We start from the raw sequence: 27,160 nt of genomic DNA, 5'->3' as shown, positions 1-27,160 counted from the left end.
TTATTAGTCCAAGACTCACTGGAAAAGACAGTAATGCTAGGAAGACAGGTATAAAGAGGAAGATCCAACATGAGGTGGATTGAGTGAATCAAGGAAGCCATAGCCCCTCACTTTGCAAGACTTGAACAAGGCTGTTAAAGATAGGGCATTTTGAAAGTCATTAATTAGTAGAGTCACCACTGAGAGTGCCAAGTTGAGAGTGGCTTGAAAGCATATCACATACAATATCCATGTCCAATTTTTTAAAGCAAACCGTAGAAGCTCCTGTTTATTTCCCCCTTCTATGTACCCTGTCTGAGACCAATATCCTCCTGTGAACTTTCTGATTTTTTTTCCAAACTAGTTTTATGGTGTTATTCAAAAAATACACTAGATAACAAATATCCCTTTTATACTCTGGAGTTTTATGTCAGGATTCCCACTTTTGCTGAAACAAACTCACCTTAATGTGCATTTTGTGATAAGAGTAATAAAACTGATGCAATAGCTAGTACTGATAAATTTATTGAATTTCAGTTTGTGCTGGGAACATAATTCCAAGGATTGCTTTCTAGTTTGGATTCTTCCATCTGATTATGATGCATGTGTTCCTTCCAAATCTCATAAAGGCAGTTATCATATACTTTCTGCCATCATTCTAACACAGAACCCTCCAGTCCATTAACCCTCTGTATTCTAGATTTCCAGCAAATAACTGATGACTAATTGGCCCACTAACCTTTTAGAAGAAAAAAGAAAAGAAAATAAAGGACAGTGACAATCCAGACCAGTATTATGAGTATGTTTTCTTGTAAAATCAGTTTGATGGCTGAGTTGCTTGTCCCTGAGGAGGCAAAATTAGCCTTGTGGGACCTCGTCTGCATAGAAACTGGACACAATTAGAGTCATATTCACTGTTGTTAATGCGGTTTGGGGTAATTGGGCAGGTTGGTTTTGACAGGTTGATGATGCTAAAATACTATTATAGGAGACCTTTCCATGCATAACAGTTAAACTTGGAAAACTGTTTAATAAAATGTTGTGATTGGGCTCGCAGGGATTTAAGCTGTAATATTGTCCAGCGAGAAAGTTAACCGTTTAGTTTTGATTCTTGAATATGACCAAGGAGTCCCTAACTGTGTTCAAATAGGTCCTTTTCTTTTCTTTTCTTTTCTTTTCTTTTTCATTCTTTCTTTTTCTTGAGCAAAACCCCTCACAATTTTGGAGTCCCTGAATGACATTAATAAACCCCAGATCCTTGCAAAAAACATTCTGCTTATGGATGGGGTTGTGTACCTGTTCCTCCACCGAGAGCAGCAGTTGCCCCACTGAACAAACTGTCATTACCCTTTTATGAGAAAACACAACCTGAGAAATCCACACACCTCCCAGTTTAAAGGTGAAGCTGGTAATCTTGAACAGTAACCTCTCTCGTGCACAATTTAAGGGTGGGTGAGAGCACAGATATCCTATGTGCAGTCGATGTGCATGTGGTACTTGCAGGCAGAGTGGTCTAAGATGCTGCATTTGGTTGCAGTCTCCCCGAGTCCTGGGTTTGAACCCCACTTCTGACAAATAGCTGGTTTTAGGGAGGGGCCACAGCTCAGTGGAAGAGCATTTGCTCAATCTTCAGAAGGTCCCAAGTTTAATCCCCAGCATCCCTAGTTAAAGGATCTGCCAGCAGGCAGTATTCCCTCTAAGCTGAGTCAGCATGAGCAAGCTCACAGGTTTTTAGCCTCCAGTCACAGATTTTTGTCTTCGCTCAGGAAAATTGACCCCAGAGCACAATAATTTATGCAGTAGCTCACGTCTTTAATGCCAGTGACTCACAAAATAGAATTTTTGCTCACAAGACTGCAGCTTAGAGGGAACATTGCCTGCAGGTAATGTGAAAGACCTCAGCATGAGACCCTGGAGAGCCACTGCCAGTCTGAGTAGACAAAACTAACCTTGATGGACCAAGGGTCTGATTAAGCGTAAGGAAGATTCGTATGTTCATGTGAAACCTGCCCTGGTCATTGTAGGTCGGTTTTATCACAGCTCACTTGAGCCAGGCATGCAATCCTTTATCAACCTCAAATCAAGCCATGGAATGGAAGTGTAGCTATAACCCTTCATAAGTCTTTCTCGTTCACTAAGGCATAATCACCTGTAAGCAGGGATGTTGACCGTCTTCCTAGCTAGGCAGGTCTGCCGTGTTTCCCGAATAGGACATCCCACAAATTAGAGATAACCAATACAAATTTCTGTAACTCAGTTGTGAATCCCAGGTGCCTGGGTATCTATGGATAGCTAGTCATATATAATATTTTAATTGGAACTTCTTTTGGAAGCTTTTGCCTACTTATAATGAACATATGTGTTGAATTTTTTAAGAAATTACCTTGTGCTATGTGATATGATGGTAGTTAAAAGGAGGAGTTTTTAGCTTGGTAAGGATGAAAGTGAATTTCAGAAGTCTTTCCTGATCCAGGGAGAATCTTGGATGGGCACAATAAGGTGGGTTGGGTGGGTAGATGTTCCATTTCAGCATTTCCCATATTGGTACCTTTGCAGTGACTGCAAGGTTATTCTGAAATAACCTCCCAATTCTCAGAGCACCAACAGTGCGCTTTGCAGTCAAGAATCCCCCCGGCTCACAAGATAGGACTGAATTCCATTTAATTGCTTTAGGATTACAGGTTTGAAATTGTATGGGTTCTTCCATTCCAAAAAAAGTTCTTAATTTTCTCCCTATGAGCTGTTGCAGGGGAAAGATGTTCTCTTTCCAAATGAAACACTGTTGCCTCTTTACCTGTGGGACATTCTGGCTCTTTGGTCAAACCTTGTAGGTTTGCAACACTGATGTTAATTTCTCAGGAAATACTCTGCAAATCATTCTCTGATGTAATTCTGAGCTTTCCACCACAATTTATTGGTGGCCCAAAATTTGCATTAACTGAGTTTTCAAGTGAGCTCTATTAAACAAAACCTTTGTGTTACTTTATGTGTGCTTGAAACTAGTAATGATAATTTAAAAGAAATACACTGAAATTCATACTGTATTCTGGTGTTGTTTGGATTCGGGGTCACACTAATTAAATGGAGTTTCTTGTCTCTGTTCCCAACAGGAAGAGTGACTTCCTTTCCCTCACCTCCCATTGGTCCATTCAAAATCCCCATCACTCTTTCCTTCCCCAGTTGAAAAGAAGAAACGGAAAGGGGGATTTGCAGCACTTTCAACACATCTGCTGAATAATGCACTTTCAATGCATTTTGTAACTGGATTTTACTGTGTAGAATAGCAAAGTTCACTTGCAAATGTTCTCTAAAGTGCATTTATTCAGTGTGTGTGAAAGTGCCCTTGGTGTGGTATGCAGCTTGAACCTCAACTAGTATCTTGTGGCACACATATTCTGGTCCAGAGAGAATAGCTTACTGGCTCATTTAAATGTAAATTTCAGTTCCGAACCTCCTGTCTTTCCCCTCCCCTCAATTGTCTTTCAGAGCAAGAAGAAAATTTTGAATTTATCATTGTGTCCCTTACTGGTCAGACTTGGCACTTTGAAGCAACAACATATGAAGAAAGAGACGCCTGGGTGCAAGCTATAGAGAGTCAGATTCTGGCCAGTCTGCAGTCATGTGAAAGCAGCAAAAATAAGGTTAGAGGATGTCCTTGGCCATTCACAAGTCCTAAAAGCCTGAAAGGAGAAATCCCTGGAATGGATCTAACCCCTGTCCTGCCATTCCACTAAGTAAAGTTTGAATCCTTCCTCCAGCTTAAGTCTCCTTGGAGGACAGTTGGATCCACCCATCGCCAGCATCTAGAATACTTGTTTTCAGGGCTTTTTCTGTAGCAGGAACTCCTTTGCATATTAGGCCACACACCCCTGATGTAGCCAGTCCTCCAAGAGCTTACAGGGCTCTTCTTACAGGGCCTACTGTTAGCTCCAGGAGGATTGGTTACATCAAGGGTGTGTAGCCTAATATGCAAAGGAGTTCCTGCTACAAAAAAAAGCCCTGCTTGTTTTACTTATCTTGGTATATGTTTTTCATGAATACACTTCAGTTTTTAAAGGCTGTTACTTTCTTATTTAATGTTATTTATATATTTTTTTCAAATTTAATCACCAGTTTTGTTAATTAATTGTAATTGCTGCCTTAAAATCTATCCAGAACATATTTTTCTTCTTGGAGGTCTGCAAAAAAAACATTTAAAGGCTTATTTTTCAAAATGAAAAATGCTTCATCACTTCCTGGAAACCTTGTACTTATTAAGGACTATAAAATGTCTGCTGAAGTTATTTACAAAACCCAACGCTGGCTTCTTTGTTGTCAATAGATGGCTGTTAACTTTTTTTACGTATCAAATAATACCTGGGAATTCTCTAAGTTTTGTTTGCATGCTTTCCTCTGAACAGTGGGGATCACGTTTTGCAATCTAGTTTATGTTAGCAGTGCCATCCTAAGCAACGGACTTGGGAGGGTGTGCTCAGGATGGTACAGGGTCTTGTACAAAAGTTGTGGGACAGAGAACAGCTGACAGGTGTAAGTTGACCTCTGAATGAAACCCTGTGGACACTTACCCAGAAGTAAGCCCCAGTGAATATAATGGGGCTTACTTCTGAGTAAACCCACATACAATTGTGTTGCTAATCACAATGAACTTGGGTTGAGGCTCACAGATTGGGTTCAGTGGCTTCTTTCTATTGTGAACAAGTTTCCTCTGATGAAAGGGTACCATTGTACCCAAAATCTGTGCCTTTCAATGCATTTTCACGCTCTGTCTTCCTCTGACACCAGGGAAATCATCTAATGTTTTTATTACCCCTTGGCTAGGGGAAAGGAAGCATTCCTTTGAAATGCATAAATATGTGCATAAATAAAACAAATCACATTATTGAATCCGTTTTACCTTCGTAGCTTAGAATGAATTAAAATGAGCAGGCGACCAATTTAGGATTTCTAAAGGCAAAAGGAAACCACATCATAGTTTGTCTAGAAACCAGCTCCCACAAAGCACTTCCCAGCTCCCACGGACCTCTCTAGCAAGAAGTTCATAATCAGAGAGTTGGATTTGCTCAGGACTCAGCTGGGAATGAGGCTGAAAGTTGTTCTCCGTAAAGATTATTTCTCTGGGTCAAAGTAGAGGTCACCAGCCGGCCACTTTGGAGAGCTATTTGTAACACAAGCTGTCAGGTCAACTCTCAGTGGTCTGTTTGCCATTGCTTGATATAACCCCTAATAGCCACAAATAACCATAAAAATGAAAGTGGAATGTCCTTCCACAAATACATTTCTATTTGCAGATTTTAAAATGAGAATATTCTGCAATCAGGTTGGGTGTTAATGGCACGCCTTCACCTCTGACAGTTCCGGTTATAAAGAGGCTGAAGAATCAGCTCTCAAACCAAAGACATCCTGTTCCACAGCCATGCTAGTTCAGCCCTTCTCTGGGCCCTTTCTTTGCTTTCGTGTAGCTGACGGTGGTGCTGTCTAAGCCTTGTCTTCAGGTTCTCATTGCCTTGTATGCGTTTCTTTAATTATATGCAGTCCCGACTGACGAGTCAGAATGAGGCCATGGCCCTTCAATCAGTAAGAAACATTAGAGGCAACTCTCGCTGTGTGGACTGTGAAGCACAAAGTAAGTATAACTTTTTCTTTCTTTTTTTTAACACAATGTTACCCTCGATTTCACAAAGCTCAGGCGCTGTCTCTCAGCTGCCATGTGATGTTCCAGTTCACTCTTGGTATCTTGTTCCATGTTCCTTTGACTAATTCATGTTCATAAGGGGAATTTTACTTGTGCTGTGCATTCCTAATAAATCTTAATTAATATGTACTTCTGGATTAGGTTAGAAACTTATTTTTGTCTGTAATTATAGATCAGAAACTTTAAATTTTTTTGTCTGTACTGACCTGGAATAATTTTGAACAGGGAGAATTTTTTAAAAATTCATATTCCTTTTCACTTTAGCATTCTGTTGTTTTTACTCCAGGAAGAGGAAACATTAGAGGTATAAAAATGTTGACAGGCTTGTAAAGTTACCTCTTTCTGCCAGTTTAATTTCACATAAAAAACTACTTATGATTTTCTTCCCTGAGGTGGATGATTTTTTAAAAATATATATATATTGTTTTAGCACAGTTTACACCCAACATACCCAACATTATGCCACACACCCCTAATGTAGCCAGTCCTCCAAGAGCTTACAGTAGGTCCTGTACTAAGAACCCTGTAAGCTCTTGGAGGATTAGCTACATCAGAGGTGTGTGGCCTATTATACAAAGGAGTTCCTGCTACAAAAAAAAGCCGTGGTAATTAGTATCTGTTGCTTAACCCACAGAGCATCTTAGTAGCTGCTATAAAGCATTTTGATCCATAACACTCCAGGAAACTAGATCCAGGTGGGTAGCCATGTTGGTCCAAAGCAGTAAAAAAAGTTAAGAGTCGAATGTCACCTTTAAGACCAACAAAGCTTTATTCAGGGGGTGAGCCTTTGCATGAATAATACTTTGTTGGTCTTAAAAATGACATTGGACTCGAACGCCAGGAAGCTGTCTCTGATCCATTTTGGTGGAAGAATACATTGGCCACATTCAAGAGGCTCTGTTTGTGATTAATTCAAACACAGCTTATTGGCATTTGTGCACTCTTTCCCATCTCCCTTGCTCCCTTCTGCATGGAAAGCTTCCTGGTTTACAGAGCCCTTGGTCAAATTCCAACATGTCAAAATGCAGGCATCCTCACAAATGTTTTTTTTCCCTCACAGTTTGCTCTCAGTATTCACAGTGGCACAGCTTCTGCCTTTTTCCGTGTCTGTCCTCGGAGAATTTCTAGCTCTATGAGATCAATGAAAGTCATCTTTTTAATAGTCAGAAGCAGCTGACCTTCCCCAGAAAGGAAGGAGGCGCTGCTTCACTCTCAAGGCCTTGAAGGACAGGAAGTGGTCCAGTAGGGTCCACAGGATGAGGAAAGGCCCAGTCTGGCGGGCCTCATCCAGCAGGTGATGGCAAGGCTGCACAAGGATTGGCTGCAAAGACCCTTTCAGTACAAAGCTGGAAATGTTGCCTCAGCATTCATACAGCGCCAGCTGAGGACTTATAGAGTACTTTATTCAGTTCCCCATCTCTTGGGGAAAGACTGCCAAGGGATTGAAAGGCTGCCCGGCAACAAAAGCAAGTGCTTTGTTGGGGCTAGACTAGTCCTCACTATCTCCAAACTCTGGCCTCCACATGCTGTAGCCTGGAGATCAGTTGTAATTCCAAGAGATGCTCAGGAAGTTAGCAACCCTAGCTCCAGCTGACATATAGGCAGGCCTCATTTTGGTCAGGGGCTCACAGGAGCAGAGCTCCAGAATTCCTAAATTTTATTGTGCTTTTTCTCATTTCCTTTTATTTGTTAGCTTCTTTGACCAATGGTCTTAAGCTCAAGATAAAACAAGACAGTAAATAATAGTGCTCCTTCTTTCTTCCCCCCCCCCAAAAAAAATGCTTGCTTGTGGGCTCCATTATTCAAACTCTCTGTGAGAATTTTGCTGAACTCTGACAGACTTTCTAATATTTCCCCCCACAAAAAAATGGAAAAATAACCAAAATGTATAAAGCAGATGGAAACCTTCATCATGCCACTGTGGCGACATAGGAGACAGTAATTTAAAAAGTATGATGGGAGTGAGGCTTTATTATGACAATTATAATTCAAGAAGCATTTTAAGGTAGATGCTGAGCTGATATAATTTAGTACACCTTCCAGTGATGTCAGGGGCATGTGGCATATGCCAGTTGAGTTGGGCTAATGAGCTCCAGCACCTCTTTTTCTGTTAAATGACCCCTGCAAATAGGCGATATTTTATCCAAAGGAAGGGGTCAACATTGATATGCTGAATAAGTGTTTAGCACATATAGGATTAGTGGGTTTGTGGCAAAGCCTTTTTCCATCTGTTAAAGTTTGTACTTTTTATTCAAATGTCCCACTGCCACCACCAAATAGACTTCATTGTCATCACCTACTAGAACCTGATGCACAATACTGAAGTGGCAGAAACTGGGCTTGAAAAGTCTGTTCTACTCCTCATTGCTGCTTTTACCCTGGAAGTGACCAAACAGACATTCTCGGTCTTGGCCACCAAATTGCTTGCTAGTGTATAACGGAGAGATAGAAGATAGTATAAAGAATGCCAAATTCTCATTTGAAGGAGAAAGTTTTATTACAAACCTCAGCAGCTGTGAGATGGGATGCTTTCATGGAATCATAGAGTTGGAAGGGACCTCCAGGGTCATCTAGTCCAACCCTCTGCACAATGCAGGAAACCCACAAATACCTACCCCAAATTCACAAGATCTTCATTGCTGCCAGATGGCCATCTAGCCTCTGTTTAAAAATCTCCAAGGAAGGAGAGCCCACCACCTCCCGAGGAAGTCTGTTCCACTGAGGAATCGCTCTAACGGTCAGGAAGTTCTTCCTAATGTTGAGCTGGAAACTCTTTTGATTTAATTTCAACCCATTGGTTCTGGTCCTACCTTCTGGGGCCACAGAAAACAATTCCACACCATCTTCTATATGACAGCCCTTCAAGTACTTGAAGATGGTGATCATATCACCTCTCAGCCGCCTCCTCTCCAGGCTAAACATCCCCAGCTTCTTCAGCCTTTCCTCACAGGACTTGGTCTCCAGACCCCTCACCATCTTCGTCGCCCTCCTCTGGATCCGTTCCAGCTTGTCTATATCCTGGCAGACAACTTCCCCAGCTTCAAGGCTTGCTGGTGCAGTGTGCCTTTTGTGGGGCTTTCAGTCCCCTGAGGTAAAGGGGGGGGGGGGAGGTGGCACTGACCCTGGACACAACCCTCTAGGTAGGATCAGAGCCACAGCAAAGTAATGCCTTCCAGTTCTGGCCCAGAAAACTGGTCCAGAAGGGCACTATTTTCAATGGCATTGAACGTCGCTGAGAGGTCCAGGAGAATCAACAGAATCACACCATCCATCTCCCAGTACAGGTCATCTACCAGGGTGACCAAGGCTGTTTCATGCCTGAGAACAGGCCAGAGAATATCCAAATAATCTGCTTCATCCAGCCACTTCCTGTTCAGTCACACAGCTTATTAACAATATTTGAGACTGGTTGACTGTTGCTGAATAAGCTTATTTAGGAGTGGACACACCACAGCCCATTTCAAGCAGATGGAAGGCCTCAAACTTCCAAGGATCCTGTCCATACCATCAGACTGAATAAACTGAAGAGTATCCCAAACAGCTGGACCCTGACATCTTCTGACCCTGTCACTGCTAATGCAGAGCCCAGAAGTGAGAGATTTTACCTGTTGAGCAAAACACTTGTAGCCTCAAGAGTGGAATACTATAAGGCATTGTATGTGGGGCTGTCCTTGAAGGTAATCAGGAGACTTCAGCTGGCACAAAATGCAGTGGCCCCTCTTTGGACTCTGCAGCATGGAGCAGTGCTCACATATACCATCAGTTTCATAATAGTGACACAAGCTACTTGTTCATCGCTGGGCTGCATTGACATTGCTGGCTTTAACCTTTACATCTCTTGACAAGCTGGGCCCCCAATGTTTAAAAGGAACATTGTCCTAAACCTGCGCTGGGTCTGTGTGTGCTCCCATGTGTGTTGCGTGTTTATGGGCATGTAAAGTGTGTTCCACTTCATTGTGTCACCACTCCTCCTGCATTACCAATGTCTTGGGGAACAATAGAAAAAGCTGCCCCTGAGCAAGTACAAAGAGCTGAGTTTCCCAATTACTTCAGTCCATGCCCTGTGTGTGTGAGCATGAGTGAGTAATCTAAGGCATATGAGGAGGAAAGACTTTATTGTTACAGGTTAAGACAGAGCACAGAACGTGAAAATACTATCCACCCTGCTGGTTAAAGATCTAAGGAAAAGAATAGTAAAAACATAACACTAAGCTAAACTTAACAATACAGAGGAGTTACCTCCAACATCTTGACCCCCAGCTGCTCCATGCGGGGGGAATCCAACCTCCAGCATTTGTGCAAAGACTAATAGATGTTCCAAGCTTTTAACCTTTCCTGCCTTTGCTGGTGGGAAGCCTCACTCAATCCAGTTTTAGGGAACTTGCCCACCTGGGGCAGTAAACCTCAGTCTCCCAATCAGCCTAGGGTGCATGTCCTGCACATCTCAATATATAGATAATTTTTTTTACAGCAACTATTCATCTTGCCTTCCCTGACAGGTTGGCAAATGGCTGTCTCTCTGTGGAAATACACCTCTGCTCATTGACCTCTTGGTGCATTTTATGGCTCTCTGGGAAGTGATGACTGTCAGGATCTCAGGAACTTCTTGATGCACTTCAAAGTACCTTACAACTTGAAATCACAACAAGCATTGTTCTGTGCAGACCTACAGTTGGCCTAGCGCTTCCTTTGGAAGTATCCCTTCTTCTGGGGAAATGAATCATAGTCCTAGTCTGATATACTGTATGTGTAAGTTTATAAGGATGAGCTACTGGTGGGGAAGGGAAAATATGCTGGCAATTATTTTTTTATATGTTCAGTACTGCAAAATAAAAGCAAAAAATACACATTTTTAAAAGACCGTATTCCTTTTGTTCTCTTTTCTCCCAGATCCTGACTGGGCGAGTTTAAATTTGGGAGCTCTTATGTGCATTGAGTGCTCAGGAATACACCGGAATCTTGGCACGCACCTGTCACGCGTCCGATCCCTCGACTTGGACGACTGGCCTGTCGAGCTGATCAAAGTGATGTCCTCCATTGGGAATGAATTGGCCAATAGTGTGTGGGAAGAAATGACCCAAGGGCGTGTGAAGCCCTCCCCAGATTCCACAAGGTAGGTTGTTACAGTGCATAAGGCAAATTTTAAAAACATCTGGTTCAAACTGCAAGAACAGGCATGTGAACTTGAAACACTGTTGTTCTCACTAGCCACGGTGTCAAGTGACAGAAAGTATGCAAGAGTGATGCTTGGAGGAGCCCTTCTCTTGGTTTGGAGTAGCTGGGGGAGGGCAGTAATATGTCCAAGACCTCCCAAGGTGCTTCATATCAGACTGAATAACTCTGATGCTCTGTGGTAAATGTCCTTTTTGGTTTCCCTCCAAGATCAGCACTAACCTCAGAGTGTCCAACAACTACTAGGTCATACAAGGGTAATGCCCAAAGTAAGTGAAAAAGAGTGCTAAAAACAAAGCAGTGTGGCTTTACAAAAGCCTTTGACCCAGCATTTATCTTTCTTGATTCGAAGGAGAATGAAGATTCCAAAAGCAGTGTCTTTTTTTTTTTGACCTCATAAGTAACACTGGCATTTATGTGGATGTATGAAACAATCCAGAACATTAGCACTCATAACTCTTTGCCTGTACTTATTTCTCTTTGAGAGCACTTCAGTGGCTGGCTTGTCATCATTTTTAGTGTCTTGTAGATTGGAACTGAAGAAATTGGGTTTCATGTTCTTCTGGTACATTGGGCCCTGGAAGACCCTACTGTTCCCTGTATTGGTATGGATGAAATTTCACTTAAAGAAACTGACCTTTGATCAGATCACACTCTCAGGCCTTCCTCTAGTCTCGGGCCTCACCCTTTACCATTCTGGTCTGGATTTCCTTGAGAGGAATGGAGGAAAAGCTATCAAATGAGCCACATATCTTGCTAGTGGGTGTTTACGTTCCATGTGCAGGGGGAAGGACATGATCCTGGCTCCTTTTCTTGCCATATTTCTGTCCAAGTGTATTATCAGTAAAGAGCTTTTGAAAGCCCATTTAACATAGGTGATCATTTGTCTTTTTATTTTCTACATTTTTATTATTTAGCATTTCATGCAAATCTAGACAATCATTTTGCTTTGTTGCCTCAGACAGTGATAGTGATGTTAGTGGAAAAGGGACTGGAGCCATTAATTAAATGCTGTTATGAGTGTTAATTTTTAAGAATTGTTGTTTGTGACTTTCAGCTGAAGAATGCTGTGAGGAAATGCAATACGGTCATTCTTTGATTTTAATAGAGCAGAGTTTTCCACACAAGGATGAGGTAGTCTGTCTATTTTTAGCATGGTGTGTTGTCCTTGGAAGTGTATATTTTGCCAGCACTGTGTCTGTGTTTCCTAAGTTCATCACTTGTCAGGATCTGTCACAGAACACCAAACATTGTAGTAGAAGCTTCAGTACTTGAAAGCTTACTTCTGAAATGGAAAAGAGTTCTTTAAAAAGTGTATGCTTAATTGTTTTTTCTCCATCTTCTATTGTAGGTGCAGTAAAATGATAATAATAAATCTCTAATATATCTTTAATATTAGCAGATAAATAGATTGATCTATGCACTATAATATCCAGAGTGCTTTATTGTGTTAATTTATTAACACTGAAAAATGAATTTCTGGTGCCACCTTTGGTTCAGTTTTGAGAATGAAGTCGCCAATCACCTGTTAGGTAGTGAGGATATATAATTATATATGTAAGTGTGTGTGTATGCACGTACGTAAGTATGTGTAAGCATGTAACTGTTAAGACAAATGTGCATCAATCTAATTTGTGGTGAAATGCAGAGAAACTGGAGTCCACATCTCAGTGAAATCAGTTACTCTACTGGGTTTTGGTTCTGAGCAAGACTCAGGGCCCAGTGCAAGATGTAAACATTGCTGCGCCAGTTGGAAGCAGTGACCACACTGCTATGAAGTTCAGCGGCCAGGCCAGTGGAAAGTTGCCCTCCGAAGTCCAAAATAACCACTTTTGATTTCAGAAGGGACTCTGAAAAAATGAAGAAACTAATCCAAAGGAAATTAAAAGGGAGAATTAAAGAGAGCCAAATTCTGACATGGATAGCTCTGGCCAGACAGATCTCATGAGATTTCAGACGCTAAGCAGGGTCAGAGCTGACTAGTATTTGGATGGGAGACCTCCAAGGAATACCAGGGTTGTGACTCAGAGGCAGGGAGCAGCAAACCACCTCTGAAACGTCTCTTGCTTTGAAAACTCCAGGGGGGTCACAGTAAGTAAGTTATTTCTGGATGGCACTTTCCACCACCCACAGATCTCTCCAGGATATTTGGAAACTGTTTAAAACCACACTTAATGAGACCCAGGTAGAATGCATACCTCAAATCAGGAAAGGCGCCATTAAATTTACAAATGTTCTGGCATGGTTAACAACCCAAGTCAGAGGAGCCATAAAAAGGCAAAGGAGAGCCTCAGCCTCTGTGACCTGTTTGTTTGGCCCTCCAGAACAACTGGTGGGCTGCTGTATGAAAATGCACACTGCACTAGGTAGACTACTGGTCTGATCCAGCGGGCTTTTCTTATGTCCTTATGTACCCATATGCTCAGAGGCTGGGTGCAGATGTCATAAAATAGAGTGTGCATACTGTTAACGCGGGTGAAAAAATCATACAGTTTTAACCTTGAGTGCATTCTGAATACAACAGCCAATTTCCAAACAGCAGCTGTCCTGGAGCCATTCCCCAAAAGTACAGAAGTCAAACAAGCGAACAACTGAGCAGTGATGTTTTGTCGCTCAATTAAATCAATTTCACATCCGACAGGAACTATCTTCTGAGTAACAACCTGACACCAGGCAAACGACAAGCTGGCCTGCACTGAAGTGGGGAATGATGCACACAGATGAGGATCAGAACATAAGAAAGCATCCTGCTGGATCAGGCCAGTAGCCCATCAAGTCCAGCAATGCATTTCACATGACTGAGTGCCAATCTGGAAGAAAAACTTTCTCCAGTAGAACACGGCACTTGAGCCCGAAAGATTCTACAAACCCTAATGATGTTACCAACCGTGAAAACCTGAAATCTTTGATGAGTGCCAATCAGTTGCTCTGGAGGGCCAACAAGCAGTGCATAGTATTGAAGGCCTTCCTCAGTGTTCTTCCTATGACAGGGATTTGTCACCTTGGCTAGTAGCCGCTTATAGACCTATCCTCTTTTGAGTCAAATCCCCATTTGAAAGTTATCGGTGCTTGTAGCAATCACTACATCCTCTGGGAGCAAATTCCACATTTTAATCACTTGTTGAGTGAATAAGTATTTACATATCACTCCAAGATTCAGCTCCCTCTCAATACCAAATCCAGAACCACTGTACTCTCTTGCTGACTCCAGTGCTATCATTTATGATATCTTAGTAGGCTTGCCAGTCCCCAGATCGGGGCAGAGGATCCCCTGTTTTTTCAGGCTTCTCCCCACCACCAGCTAGCTGGCCAGAGGGGGAAGCCCCGCCCCAATAGCCACCATGTGCCTTCAAACCTCAGCAGGTCTAAAAGAGGCTTGCAACTGTTTGTGTTTCTGAATGTGTGTATGCCTTTAAATCTCAGCAGGAAAGCTTGCAGGGGGCAGGGCAAGCAAACAGAGCAACATTGCTCTCAGTCCCTGTATATGTTTGGATGAAAACTCCACCCACTAGGCTGTTCTTTCATTTTCCAGTTAGTCTGAAGAAGTTGGTTGAAATATGGCAGATGTTTATATTCAGCAACATGAGTAAATTGCCCCAGTGAGATAACAAAAATTTGTACTTGCTGTATTTATTTTGGCTGCTTTGTGTGTTTGTGTGTGTTCACTTTCATTTAGTGGGAGTGTAGCTTCTGGGGGATGAGGAAATGAAGACTCTATTCAGGGAAATTGCACTGCTGTATTTTTATTTATTTTAGGGAATAGGAAAGTCTTCTGGCTCCACGTACAAAGTCCCCAGATATTTTCTGAGTTGAACCTGGCAACCCTACTGGAAAGCTTGTTTCTGTGGCATGCCTTGAGCACGTATTTGCCTTATCAATGTAAGGGTAGTTGGTCACCCTTATTTCCTTCTCCATCTCAATATCTGTTTCCTGGGTTTGATCAGGGGGCAATAGTACACCTCCATGTTAAAGTAACCCTTATGTCCTCATATTTCCACACACAGCAATTTCATCGGGGAGTTTCTTCCCCTAACATTTTGTAACTTATTTGTCTCTATACTCTTTTTGATGTACAGAGCATCGCCTCCCCCAACACTTCCCTTCCTACAGTGTTTATATCCAGTAATAACTGTGTCCCATTGATTTTTCCCATTCCACCAAGTTTTGAAATGTCCACTGTATCTACATTGCATTTTGCACCCAGCACTCCTGCTCCCCAGTCTTGATTTAGAGACTTAGCACTGGCATACAGACAGACACTTCTCTGAAGATCCCCACCTCCTTCAGCCCTTAGGTTTCCTTGCATGTCCCTCCTTTACTGCTCTACTCTCAAGTTCTTGCCCTCTTCCACCAATATCTTCTCAAGAAGTTAGCACAACATCCCCTTTGGGATGAGTCATTCTGAACCCAAGGCTCTCCAGTTCCTGTTGGCTGCCCCCCAGAAAATAGTCAAGAAGTTGCTGTTGCACATTAGAAGTGGCACATTAGCAGTGCAGTGCTACACACTTCTAAGCCTGTTGACTTCATCTAGACCTCAGTGGTCTTACAAGGGTGTAACTGTACATAGAATTACCCTTTAGTCCAGTACTGGCCATATCTGTGTGATCTTCCAGTTCTGGACTCAAGATGCTAGACAGCCCTGGTCATTTTGCTTTCATAGTACTTGCAAAAATACTTTCTTCCTTGTGAGCATCACTGTGTTTTACATTCTGGCTAAGAAGCCAAACTCTGGAGGGGGTTTTTATGTGTGTGTTTTTTCTGGAATTAGGACTTGGGCTGCCTAAACCAGAGTTATGCCCTTTTGGCAGTGCCACTGCAAAAGAGCCTGATCAAAGAGGTCTTCCTCACCTCCTGCAATTTCAGCTATGATAGCCTTTTCCTCCACAAATCCTGCTGAGATTTTCATTTAACTGACTTACCATATCGGTAGAGCCATTTAGTGACATTTATTATACAGCAAACTTGGGTACAAATCAATAGAAAAATTGTTTAAAAATGCTGAAAGGCCTGGATGGCCCAGGCTTAGCCTAGTCTTGTCACATTTCAGAAGATAAGGAGGCAGCCCTGGTTAGTACTTGGATGGGAGACTGCCTAGGCACTCCAGGGTTGCTATGCAGAGGCAGGCAATGGCAAACCGCCCCAAATGTCCCTTGCCTTGAAAACCCTCTGGGGTCATCTTAAGTTGGCTGTGACTTTTCCACCACCAAAAGGAACTGTGGATTGTCACACAATGATAAGCCATTTCAATTAGTTGCAGCAGTGGTCAATTCCACATGGCAACTTAAATTACTCTTATCCCATGAGGTTGTAAACCTCCAGAATTAGTACAGGGATAAATGTTTTCTGCAGCCTTCTTAAGCTTGATTTGGAAGACTGAAAAGAGCTTGTCAATCACAGCAAGAGCCATTGCATGAAAGGGAGTAGGAGAGGGAACTGAATGTCCATCCCTTACACTTGTTGCAATGGATAAAGGTAGGAAAAATTGGAAGGACAGGAAATGCAGAGAAGATGAGTAAGACATGCAAGCCCTTGAAGGAAAGCTGGTCCATGTTGAAAAGAATAGAGAAGAGTCTCTCAAACTAACAAATTAAACCTTTTCATGAAACTGGGAAAGGGTAATACATTTTCACCTGTGTTAAATATTTCAGAAGCATTATATATTAGATATCAGGCCATACTTAAATGAGAGTTAAGGGATGGGATTCATAAGAACATTAAGAAGTCCACTGCTAGATCAGACCAATGGTCCACTAGTCCAGCATGATGTTGCCCACAGTAGCCAACCAAATGTCCTGAAAAAATACAGTGGCCCAGGCAACTTGTTATTATACAGTTTAGCTGGGCCCAATGGCCACCACCACAGTTGCCATCCAGCTTCAAGGTAACTGCACATTTTTTGAAGCTAGCGCTGGAGGAGGCTTCACTCCCCCTCACTTCTGGTTCTGGAAAGGAGGAGGGAGAAGGTTCCTCCCACACTGGCTTCAAAAAACACACAGCTGCCTCGAAGCCAGTAGGGCCCAGCCTTTTCGCGGCAAGTTTCAGGGGGGTGGGCTTGTGCTGGAGTACGGCACAGCAGAGGGAGAGCAGGAGGTGGAGGTGGTGGCAGCAGCAGGGGAACGCCAGGCAGGGAGCCTGCCTGGGGCACCATGCACCCTAAGACTGGTGCTGTTGCCAGGAAGAGGGGAGGAGAGAAATCTTGTGAGCCAGCATGTCATGGTGGTTTTGGAGTGTCTGGCTAGGATCTGGAAAACTCAGATTCAGCTTTCTTTGGCTCAAGATGTCAAGACAACGGAGCTTGCTGTTAATAAAGGAAAGGAAGGTTCAAATTTCTTCTGTGCCATGGACGTTTGCTGGGTGACCTTGAGCCAGTCAGACCTTCTCAGCCTAACGTATTGACATAGTTGTTGTAAGAATAAAGTGGAGAAGGGGAGAGTGTTATAAGCTGCTTTGGGTCCCCTCTGGGGAGAAAATCAGGATATAAACAAAGTAAATAATAACAAAGAAAGCTGAAGACTGGGGAGAGCAGTTCAGAAGGTAATAATAATGATCATATGGGAGTCTGTGTGTGTCATAACGAGGAGATCCTGAGATTGTCTGACAGCCAGAAGGTGTAGCTCTTTTAGAATTATGCACCACTAGGTGATGAGCTAGACTTGTTTTTAAAACAAAAGACATTTCAGAGGTAGTTTGCCATTGCCTGCCTCTGCATCACACTCCTGGTATTCCTTGGAGGTTGCCCATCCCAAATACTAGCCACAACCGACCCTGCTTAGCTTCTGATATCTGATGAGCTTGGACTAGCCTGGGCTATCCAGGACAGGGTAGTTCCAACATAGCCTGGTTGGAGGGTGGGAAGGAATGAAGGAAGGAAGCAGGGACAAGGGAGAGGATATGGAAGCTACCAGGAACAGGGAAAGAGGAAATCATATGGGGAGGGGGATTCAGGGGAAAATGAGGTGCCATATCTAATTATCAACATGGCCCCAGCTACATATCTTTAAATTCAGAGATCAGAGCCATGCACATAGAGAGGAGGTTTTCTACAGACCCAGAGTACCCCCCAGGTTTGCTGATAAATGTGAAAAGTTTAAAAGTGAAGTGGAGGTTAAGCCCTGCCCCCCCCCCAAAAAAAGTTGTCTGAACAAACAAAAATAAAATTAGTGTGAGCGGTTGGCGGGCAGCCAGGCAGGCAGAGTGAGCCAGCAGGGCACCAGTGTCATGTGTATTCTTGCAGCTTCTTGCAGGCTCATGCAACAGTGCTACCAGGGAGAAGGGGCTGGAGGAGCCCAGTTAATACAGTTTTATATGCAGTTTTGTTGTTAAATCAGCAAAATAGGTGTGACTAGTTGTTAAACCAGCAGGATAGGTATGACTGGAAAATAAGCATTGTATATGTTATATTTCCCCAAAAAATTCCTGCTTTCTCCTCTCTATGGCTTCAGAATTTCTGGAAATTTTACATCTGTAACATATCTGCCAAACTCTGCTCCTCTTTGCTGGTTCTGTAGGAAGGGCATATGCATTTCTTTGCGGCTGCTGGATTTCTAGGAGATGGCTTGAGCCACCCATTCCCCATCAGCTTTTCTGTTCCAAGGGCAGGCAATCTCTGTCCCCTTAGTCTGACCTGAGTGGGTTGAGAGGAATGTCTAAAGGGGGGAAGGGGCACAGTGGTTGACTTCCAGGACAGAGAAAAAAATAGCAGGCTTTAAGACCTTAGGCATGTAACAAAGGAAAGGTGTAAGCAGATTCCAAAAGGTTCTTTACCACAGAAAATAACATTTAGTATAACGGGTTTAAATTTATAGAGAATGGCTCCACCCTTGTAATTTAAACTGCCATTGTGACAGCTCAAATATTTCAGCAGAGCAATATTTGCAATATCAAAGCAGCTTAAGACACACTAAGTTGGTTAACTCTGGGTTGGGAGATTTGGGGGTGAAGCCTGGAAGGGCAGGGTTTGGGAAGAGGAGAAACCTCAGCAGGCTGTAAGGCATAGAGTTCACCCTCCAAAACAGCCATTTTCTCCAGGGGAACTGACAGCTGTCTTCTGGAGACCAGTTGTGATTCTGGGAGATCTCCAGCCTCTACCTGGAGGTTGACAACCTCATGGCAAAGCCAATTAAACCCAGCAGTGAAAAGGAGGCTGTGCTGCAATCTCAGTGAAGGTGCCACAGGGTGCCTGGAAAAATCTGAAAACCTGCAGTGCTCACATAACCTTGGGATGTGTGTGATTATGCTCAAGAAAAAGCAAATGGTTTCTAAAGAATTCCCCCAAAAGCAGTTTGGAAAGGGAGGGAAACTACCTTTAAAACCCAGACCAGCTGGCTTCGGATTTTTGTTAGTGGACTGCAGATGAGGTCAGCCTTAGAACCTTGTAATTGGCTCGAGCAATTACCAAACAGCCCCGAGAACCACTTCTTAAACTTTGGAAGAATTGTGACAAATTGAAGCTGACTGCTGCAGGAGGAATATCGACTTCCTATTTCTAAACAGGGGGATCATTAGTCAAGAAAAGCATCTTTTAATTACTCCCAGGAAAGGGAGAAAAAAGAAAAATCTTTCAGTATGGATTGTGCAAAAAACTGACATTTTTTCCAAGTGTATTCAATATTAAATTTAATGTCTGGGGGGCATTTGCCCTTCAACCCTCCTTCAGTCATGTGGGTCAAATGAGAGCTGATCAATGTTATGAGAATCAGATGAAATGGGGTTCAAATTAAGACTTTTTTTTCCTCTCCGGTTGCTTTTGATAACGTTTCAGAATGCACCTAAAGCATTGATTGTTGTCCAGGGTAGCCATGAAATGGTTCTTGATGAGCAGCCACGCTGGGACAGAATTCTCTGTGGTGAAAATCATAGAGTTTTGGGGGAGCTAATAAGGGAAGTCTGTGGGGAGATTAGTACAATGCGTGTGAATGTTTGGAAGTCTCCCTGCAGACAGCTCTGTCTGTCTTCTCTTTTCCCCCTCTGGGTTTTCTTTCTGCATATAGTAATGTTGCCAAATGCGCTCTTGGCTTGGGCTTTGGGCGCTATTCTGAATTGTGGTCATCCACAGTGCATTATTGAGACCCAAAACACATGAGGAACCTTTTTAAACTCAGCAAGACTTCAGCATATTGCTCAAGAGGTCTTCATATCACTCTCTTGAGACAGCCCAAACAGTTGCACACCTTCCACTCTTTTTTATATTGCATTCTTAATCTTTGGGGATCAGAAATCAATTAAACCAGCCAACATTACAGATTTGTTACAGAACAGCTGTAGAAGTACTGACTCATCAGCCCAGTGCCCAACTGAAAACACGTTTCATGCCACCGAATTGTTAAATGGATTAAATGCAATGTGTAGTTTGGGCCTGAAGCTTCTGAGGATGGTGTCAACAGCCAAGGACAGAATTTGTGCTTTGTAGTCCACACTTCGTGACCTGAGCCTCTCTGCTTTAGATCTGTGCTAAATGATGGATGCGTTTGAACGTCAGCATAAAGGAGCTACAATAACAGACATGCCTAAAATACTTCTTTGTGCCCCTGCCAGCTTCCTCAGTTTTCCCTTCCTAAATGTACAAGTCTCGTGATTTCAAAACATAGTTTTGTACCGAATGCTACTCTGGAGGGAAAGCCAACACTGTCAGATTGATCTTAGCTAAGCACAGAAAGCTGTTGTGGTAAGGAGGCCCCTAAGAATACTTGTGATGCAGGTGAGTAGCCATTTGGATAGTGGCCAGTGTAGTGGTACTTGCCATCTTTGACCTGCAGATGATAGACTGGATGTTCTGTGTCAGTTTGCACACACATTCTATGTCAGTTACAGAAAAAGATACAGGAGGACACCTTTAATCTAACCTTACCTTACCTTACCTTAAGGCATCTTTTTGAAAGTTTGGAGTACTTTGGGAAAATCAGACTTTTTGTTGTTGTTTTCATGGCCTACAAATTGTTTTGCTTGAAGGATCCCCAATTTTGCGTTTGCAGTACCAAATCTGAAATTCTAATTACACTATGGAAAGGTCTTTGAATCACAAGGAAAGGGAGGGTATAAATGTTTTGATTGATTGATTGATGAATTGTAAGCTGCTTTCAGTGTAGATAATGTAGAGTACAAAGTGGTCAAATAAATAAAAATAAATAAAACTTCATAAGAATATAAGGAGAGCCCTGCCCTGCTAGATCAGACCAGTGGTCCACCTAACCCAGCATTGTGTTTCACACAGCAGCCAACCAGTTGGCCTGGAGGACTGATGGACAACATAGAGGCCAAGGCCTTCCCCTGGTGCTGCCTCATAGCACCGATATTCAAAAGTTTACTGCCTTTAAATGCTGATGCTCCCTTAAATTACCATGGCTAGTAGCCATTGATAGACCTCTCCTCCATGTGTAAGGTTGCCAGCCACCAGCTGGCACCTGGAAAGCTCCAAGCATTAGAACTGATCTCCAGACTACTCAGATCACTACCTATGGAGAAAATGGCTGTCTTGGAGAGTGGATTCTATGGCATTATACTTTGACAAGATACCTTCCCTCCCCAAATGCTGCCCTCTCCAGGCTCCACCCCCAAAATCCAGAGTTATTTCCCAATCCAGAGCTGGCAGCCCTATCCATAAATCCATCTAAACCTTCCAACTTGCCTCATAAATTCTCAGGCAAGCAAACTAGAAGCCATTAAAATTTGGCGTATATTTTCCAGCACTTGCTTTTTCAAGAAGAAAGTCCTAGGGAAAACTAAGTGGTAACTGGCTTTCTGTTCCCCACTCCCCCCAAAATATTCTGTTGCAATATTGTTTTTTTGTGGGGGGGGGGGGGGTTTGGGGGGTGGCGACACCACACATTGTTGCAGCTGTTTTTCTTTGTTAGTTTGCTCCCAAATAGACCACTCACATGGTGAATTCCCAGTGTTTTGTTCCGTTTAGCAAAGGTCACAGGAAATGAAAAGGTTCTTAATTCTATCTGGGAACCTTTGAATTAGGAGTTGGCAGTTATTGGAATTGACCTTTACCTTAAGACATGAAATCCAATTTGATCCCCGCTCACAAATTAGCTGGATTTAATGATCTCTAACAATGTTATGTATATGCAGCTTGAAGTATTTAGCAGGCTGCATTCTTGTGGGAGAGGAAGGCAACACAGTTTCGGAAAGAAAGGGCTGCTACCTGTGGGTCTCTTGAGGCACAGATATTTGAATGAGAGATGTGCAGAAGCTGACGTGAACTGCACCATTTGGCCATCTTTCCATCTCCAGGATTTTGTGGGTCCTTGGAGTAAGAGACTGTATCATTCCTGCCACTCTTCCAGTGGCAGAATAAGAAGAATCCATCCCACTCTTCAATCACCATAATTCTGAGCGCTCCATTCTGTGGAAGGCCTGGCTTTCCTGAGGTGGCAAATCCCTTTAGCTGAGGTCCCTGCACAGTGAACACGGAGTTTTGGTCTCAGAGGTGATAATTTTACCAAGGCTATAGGATTTTTCACCACCTCTGCCTCTCGCACAGCAATTTTTGGGAGATTTGATTGGCAGTGCCTGATCATAACAGCCACCAGCACTGGGCCTCTTCTCTAGATTGTTCCACCTGGAGAAATGTGCCTGGGATACCTCACTTTTGTTCTTTAGGAGGCAGTTGAAAAGGATTCTGTTTAGGGCCACACATGACTAATTTACTGACAACCCTAAATTGTGGTTTTAAATGTTGGTGGTTTTTAAATATGTTTTTATGTATTTTATTGATGCTGTAAGCCACCTTGAGTTCTGTGTATGTTTTTAATAAATAAGTAAATAGAACAGTGTGTGTATCTCTTGTAGCCAAAAAAGAGGCCAGGGCAAGCTTTCGAAAGAGCAGATTCTCCAGGGCTTGTCATCGCTCAGATGTAAACAGCCACATTGTGACCTTTCTTTGCCTTGTTCAATTGGATCATAAAATTACAGTGTTAGTCTTGAGTCGCCAGTGTAAGGATGTAAGTACTATGGCAGCTGTAGCCTCTGGGAACAGATCATACCTGGATGTATCCACTGCTGTTGAGCCTGTATTATTTTGTACCATCTCTTTGCCTGATGAGGTCAGTGTTTGGTCCTTTTTGCACTGCACTTGACACCTTTCCCATTTTAAAGGGGGGGATAGATTTAAAAAAAAAATACTTTATTGTGATGGGCTGACCAGAACCCATCTGCAGTTGGGTGGCATCTGCTCCCCACATGTCACTTCCCTCATTAACAAGCAATTGAATTAATTAAATGCTACTCAGAACACGCATAACAAGCTACCGGCAGTGTCCAAATTAGCACTGATAATCAAGGATGATTTCCTTTATTATCCTGCTAAGTGGTGTGCAGCTTCTGATCTCCCGGTCTGCCCTCATCTATTTACATACCCCCAGCTTCTGCCTTTAGAAGCCGAGGTTATCTTACCTAGTTAATTTGCCACAATCACCAAGCATGGCGGATTGATATTCCTGCCTCTGCTGAAGCAAGCCCCCCAGCCTCTCCCCCTTTTCTCCTTCCCCGTGCCTGGTCCTTTGTATCTCAAGCTCACTGATAAATTAAAAGCCACCCCTGTGGTCTCTCAAGTGAGTAATAGAGGCAGAAATTTCATTTTGCAACTGGCTGATTTAATGATCCAAAGGGTAATTAATGGCCTGATTATCTTAATGTTAAATATGTCCGGCAGCAATTACTGTGACCTCCCGCTTGTCAAGGTCCGGGCTGTGCTCTTCTTTCAATTAAGTTCTCTGGGGTTTAATGGTATGAATAAACTCAGCTCTGATTCTATCATTCCAGATTCTGAGATAGAAGCGAGCTAGAGGCTCGTTTGGAGTTTTAATCAGCCCGTCTTCTACTTGAGCGATCAGCGTTAACAATTATAACAAGGACAGTTTAACTTTCTTCCCGCCCACCCCCCCACGCACACCCCCATTCCCTTTATTTTAGTTTTTAAGCCCTCCAAGGGAATTCTGCTGACTGGCGGCCACAGCTTTGCCAAGACTCGTCTCCCCATATATAAATTATCATGTGAATGTTGATGTTTTTCTGTTTGACAGGCTAAATTAATTGGCAGGAGCAACCGAAAATGACAGTGTCACTAATTACAACTCAAAGTAAATTTCTGTCATTGTGGCGCGCTTGTCAGCGGACATGCCCAATCTTTGCAGCGGCCAGGGTTTTTGGATGTTTTCCATTTCAGTTTTCACATCTTATTGGGGGAGCGTGATTTGTATACGATGGCACTAACAGACCAAGACGTGCCTTTGGGTTTTCTGGGCATCCAATTTGTGTGCAAGGATGACATTTAGTGCCAATAAAGTTTAGACAGCTGTGCCACTGTGGACCAAACAGCTGCTCAGGGCACAATTTTTTACATAGGATACTTTAGCAAGTTCTGTTAGTTAAGGAGACTCCTTAATGCACACAGATAATTGTAATTCAGTCCCTCACGTGGCTGAGCCATCCTCATTAACTCATCTCAGGATGCATTACAGTTAATTGCGGGTTAGTAAATATTAAGCCACATGTATAGATCTGCAGATTAGAACAAGCTCATTTCTCTGTTCTACAATGATTGGCTAGTAACATCATGATAACTAATGCCAGCTACAGACATTGCTTGAAAAGTGGATCCACGGTGATCCACGTTCTGCTTTCACCCAGGTAAGATTACTGTAATGTGCTCTATGTTATGAGCTGTCTTTGAAAATGATTCAGAAACATTAACTGGCTCACAGTGCAGTAGCCAGGCTATTGTCAGGGTAGGATATGGAGATCTTATCAGCAGTGTGCTGGAAAAGCATCTACACTGACTGCTCATTTGTTTCCATGTGTGATTCAAAATTCTGGTTCTGATCCTAAATGGAGCTGGTGTCCTTGAAGGACCGCCTCCTCCCAGTATGCTGATTAAGATCCTATTTCCAAGCCCAGCTCTGTGGGTCCCCACCTTCTGAGGTGAGGTGAGAGGTGACTAAAGACAGGACTTTTTCAGTGGTGGCACCCTGCCTGTGGAATATCCTTCTCCTTGAAGGCCTTCTTCATTGTCTTTTAGGCCCCAGGCCAAGGCATTTCTTTTTATCCAGACTGTAGGTGAGGGGTTCCATCCATTTTTTGGTTCACTTCTAGCCTGAGACTGCTTAATGTTGTACTTTTATGACTTGTAATATTGATAACTTTGTAAATGTTTGTATTGCTTTCTTTTCTTTTTTTTAACTTTGTGAGCTGCCTCGCTCAGGTCTCCAGAGAGGTGGCCAATAAACAACAAGCCAGGATCTTCCAGAGATCTCTTTGCACTTAACAAATTATTTCAGGCATACCAGCATGTAGGGCTTTCACATGAAATGGCCATAGTTTCCCGAGTGCTCCTTTGGCAACCATAATTAAGCAAATGGAATCATTTTGCAAAGCCTGCCAAGAGTAAAATCCTACAAATGGTGATGTCTCCATATCTCTTGGAATGCCAACGTGGAAGTTGGTTGCCCGTTATAGTGGTTGGTTTATCTTTAACGGCTGCTTCGTATGCCAGTGGATAGAGGCAGTGCTTTGCTGCCAGTTCTGTCCAACCTGTGTTTGGCATGTTGGCATTTGATACTGCATCTCCTAGAACTCCAGGGGGGCATCAGAGGAGTAGCCCTGAGATTGATCCAATTTTTCCTCTGTGATAGAATTGCAAGAAGGGGTGAGAGATGTAGAAGGCTAAGGAAGGAAAAGCTAGAGCTGAATCCAGATGAGATGGAGATGATGCTGGTTGGAAAAGGCCAGAATTCTGAGAGGGACGATGATGTATCTATAGTACTAGTGGATTCACTAAAGGGGGGGAAGATTCCTGAATCCAGCTTGTGGATAGAGAAGCAAGTTGATGTTGCTCCTTCAGTTGTATCTTGGACAAGAATTGCAGTCCCTCCTGGATATGGCTGATCTAGCTACAATCATCCATACTATCTTGAGGCTAGACTGCTGTAATATGCTCTACATGGGGCTGCCTTTGAAGACAACTTGAAAAGAGAATGCAGCTGCTCAGTCGCTGATGGGAGTTAGCCAATTCAGCCATATTACTGTGAGTCTTGTTTGCTGCCAGTTTGTTTCCATTTTCAGTTCAAAGGGCTAGTTTTAACCTTTCAAGCTCTTAATGGTCCAGGACTTGCATGCTTGCTGTATAGCCTCTCCAGGTATGAGCCCTTGAGAGCACTGCCTTCATCTCAACGGGGATTGCATACTGTGGCAGTTTTCTGTACCAGTTCAGTGGGCAAGCTTAAGGAGGGGAAAGACTCAGTGGTAGAACACCTGCTTGGCATGCAGGTTCATTCCACAGCATTGCTAGTTCAAGGTGACGTGAAAGGCCCTGGAGAGCTGCTTCCAGTCTGAGTAGACCATTGGTCTGATTCCGTATAAGGCAGCTTCACATGTGCGTTCAGTCCTACTCTGTTCTGTTCTAGGGGGCTTATTCCCAGGAATGTGTTCTTTCCTGCGTAGGATGGCTGAAACCATGTAGTAGCAACCACTTTACGGATTTCATATGTGCTACTTTTTTAAAAAAAATCCCCCATGAACAATGCACCTCAGAAGTGTGGAATATCTTCATTCCTGGCAGCTTGAACAAATTGGTGGGGCCCCAAAAAATGACCTAACAGAACATGCTTGTGTTTCAAAAATTTTATTTGGGTTTAAAACAAAAATAATAATTAAGAAATAACAAAACACATAGATATCCTCTTCTACATTTGCAATTTCAACACAGCTCACAGAAAACTCTAACAGTTCATTCAATTATTGTCATATTACAAATCCAGCTTTCTAGCACTTTAATTTCTCTTAAACTTAATTTGATAGCATTATTTCCTTAGTTCCATCCAGTGAATATGTTATAATACTCATTTTACATTTCTACCCCCCTTACTTATAAACATGGAGATCACCCCTTCTACTATTACAATTTAAGCACCTCATAGATAACGCTAATAATGCATTCAATTAGTGTCACGATGTTACAAATCCAATCTCCTAACAGAACATGCTTGTGGACCAGATACAGCTGGTGGACCACTGCAGCTAGATCGCTTGGGAGAGTGGCTGAGAGAGGATCAAAAAGGAGCATGGTGATGCACCTCCCATCTTTTCCTCAATTTCTAAAACACATGGCAAATGAGAAGCAGAGATCGCTTCTCTGGGCTGACCACAGATGTGCGCACGCGCCAGAGGGCTTAATTTCTGGATTGCAGTTTGACTAGGAGGGACCAATGAATGCCTAGGGTTTGAATAGTTTCCTTGCTTCACTGGGATCATTCCTCTAGGGCAGTTTTAATTAAAGTCAGTGGAGACTTTTAAAATGAATGAAGGTACAGGGAACTG

The 27,160-nt window shown here is 42.9% G+C and overlaps 1 protein-coding gene across 5 annotated transcripts in view; it reads left to right on the top strand.

Annotated features, from left to right (window-relative positions):
• AGAP1 (ArfGAP with GTPase domain, ankyrin repeat and PH domain 1) overlaps positions 1-27,160 on the top strand; it is a 505,789-nt gene that overhangs the window by 425,604 nt on the left and 53,025 nt on the right. For all 5 annotated transcript variants that reach the window (XM_060232474.1, XM_060232501.1, XM_060232465.1 and 2 more), the window contains 3 exons: positions 3,466-3,620; positions 5,512-5,602; positions 10,562-10,784. In XM_060232474.1, coding sequence (XP_060088457.1) covers positions 3,466-3,620; positions 5,512-5,602; positions 10,562-10,784 — 469 coding nt within the window. The remainder of the gene's footprint in view (positions 1-3,465; positions 3,621-5,511; positions 5,603-10,561; positions 10,785-27,160) is intronic.

This window comes from Heteronotia binoei, chromosome 1, assembly GCF_032191835.1.
Source record: "Heteronotia binoei isolate CCM8104 ecotype False Entrance Well chromosome 1, APGP_CSIRO_Hbin_v1, whole genome shotgun sequence".
NCBI lineage: Eukaryota > Metazoa > Chordata > Lepidosauria > Squamata > Gekkonidae > Heteronotia > Heteronotia binoei.
Note: the sequence above shows the minus strand (reverse complement) of the source record. Positions and strands in the feature narration are given on the sequence as shown.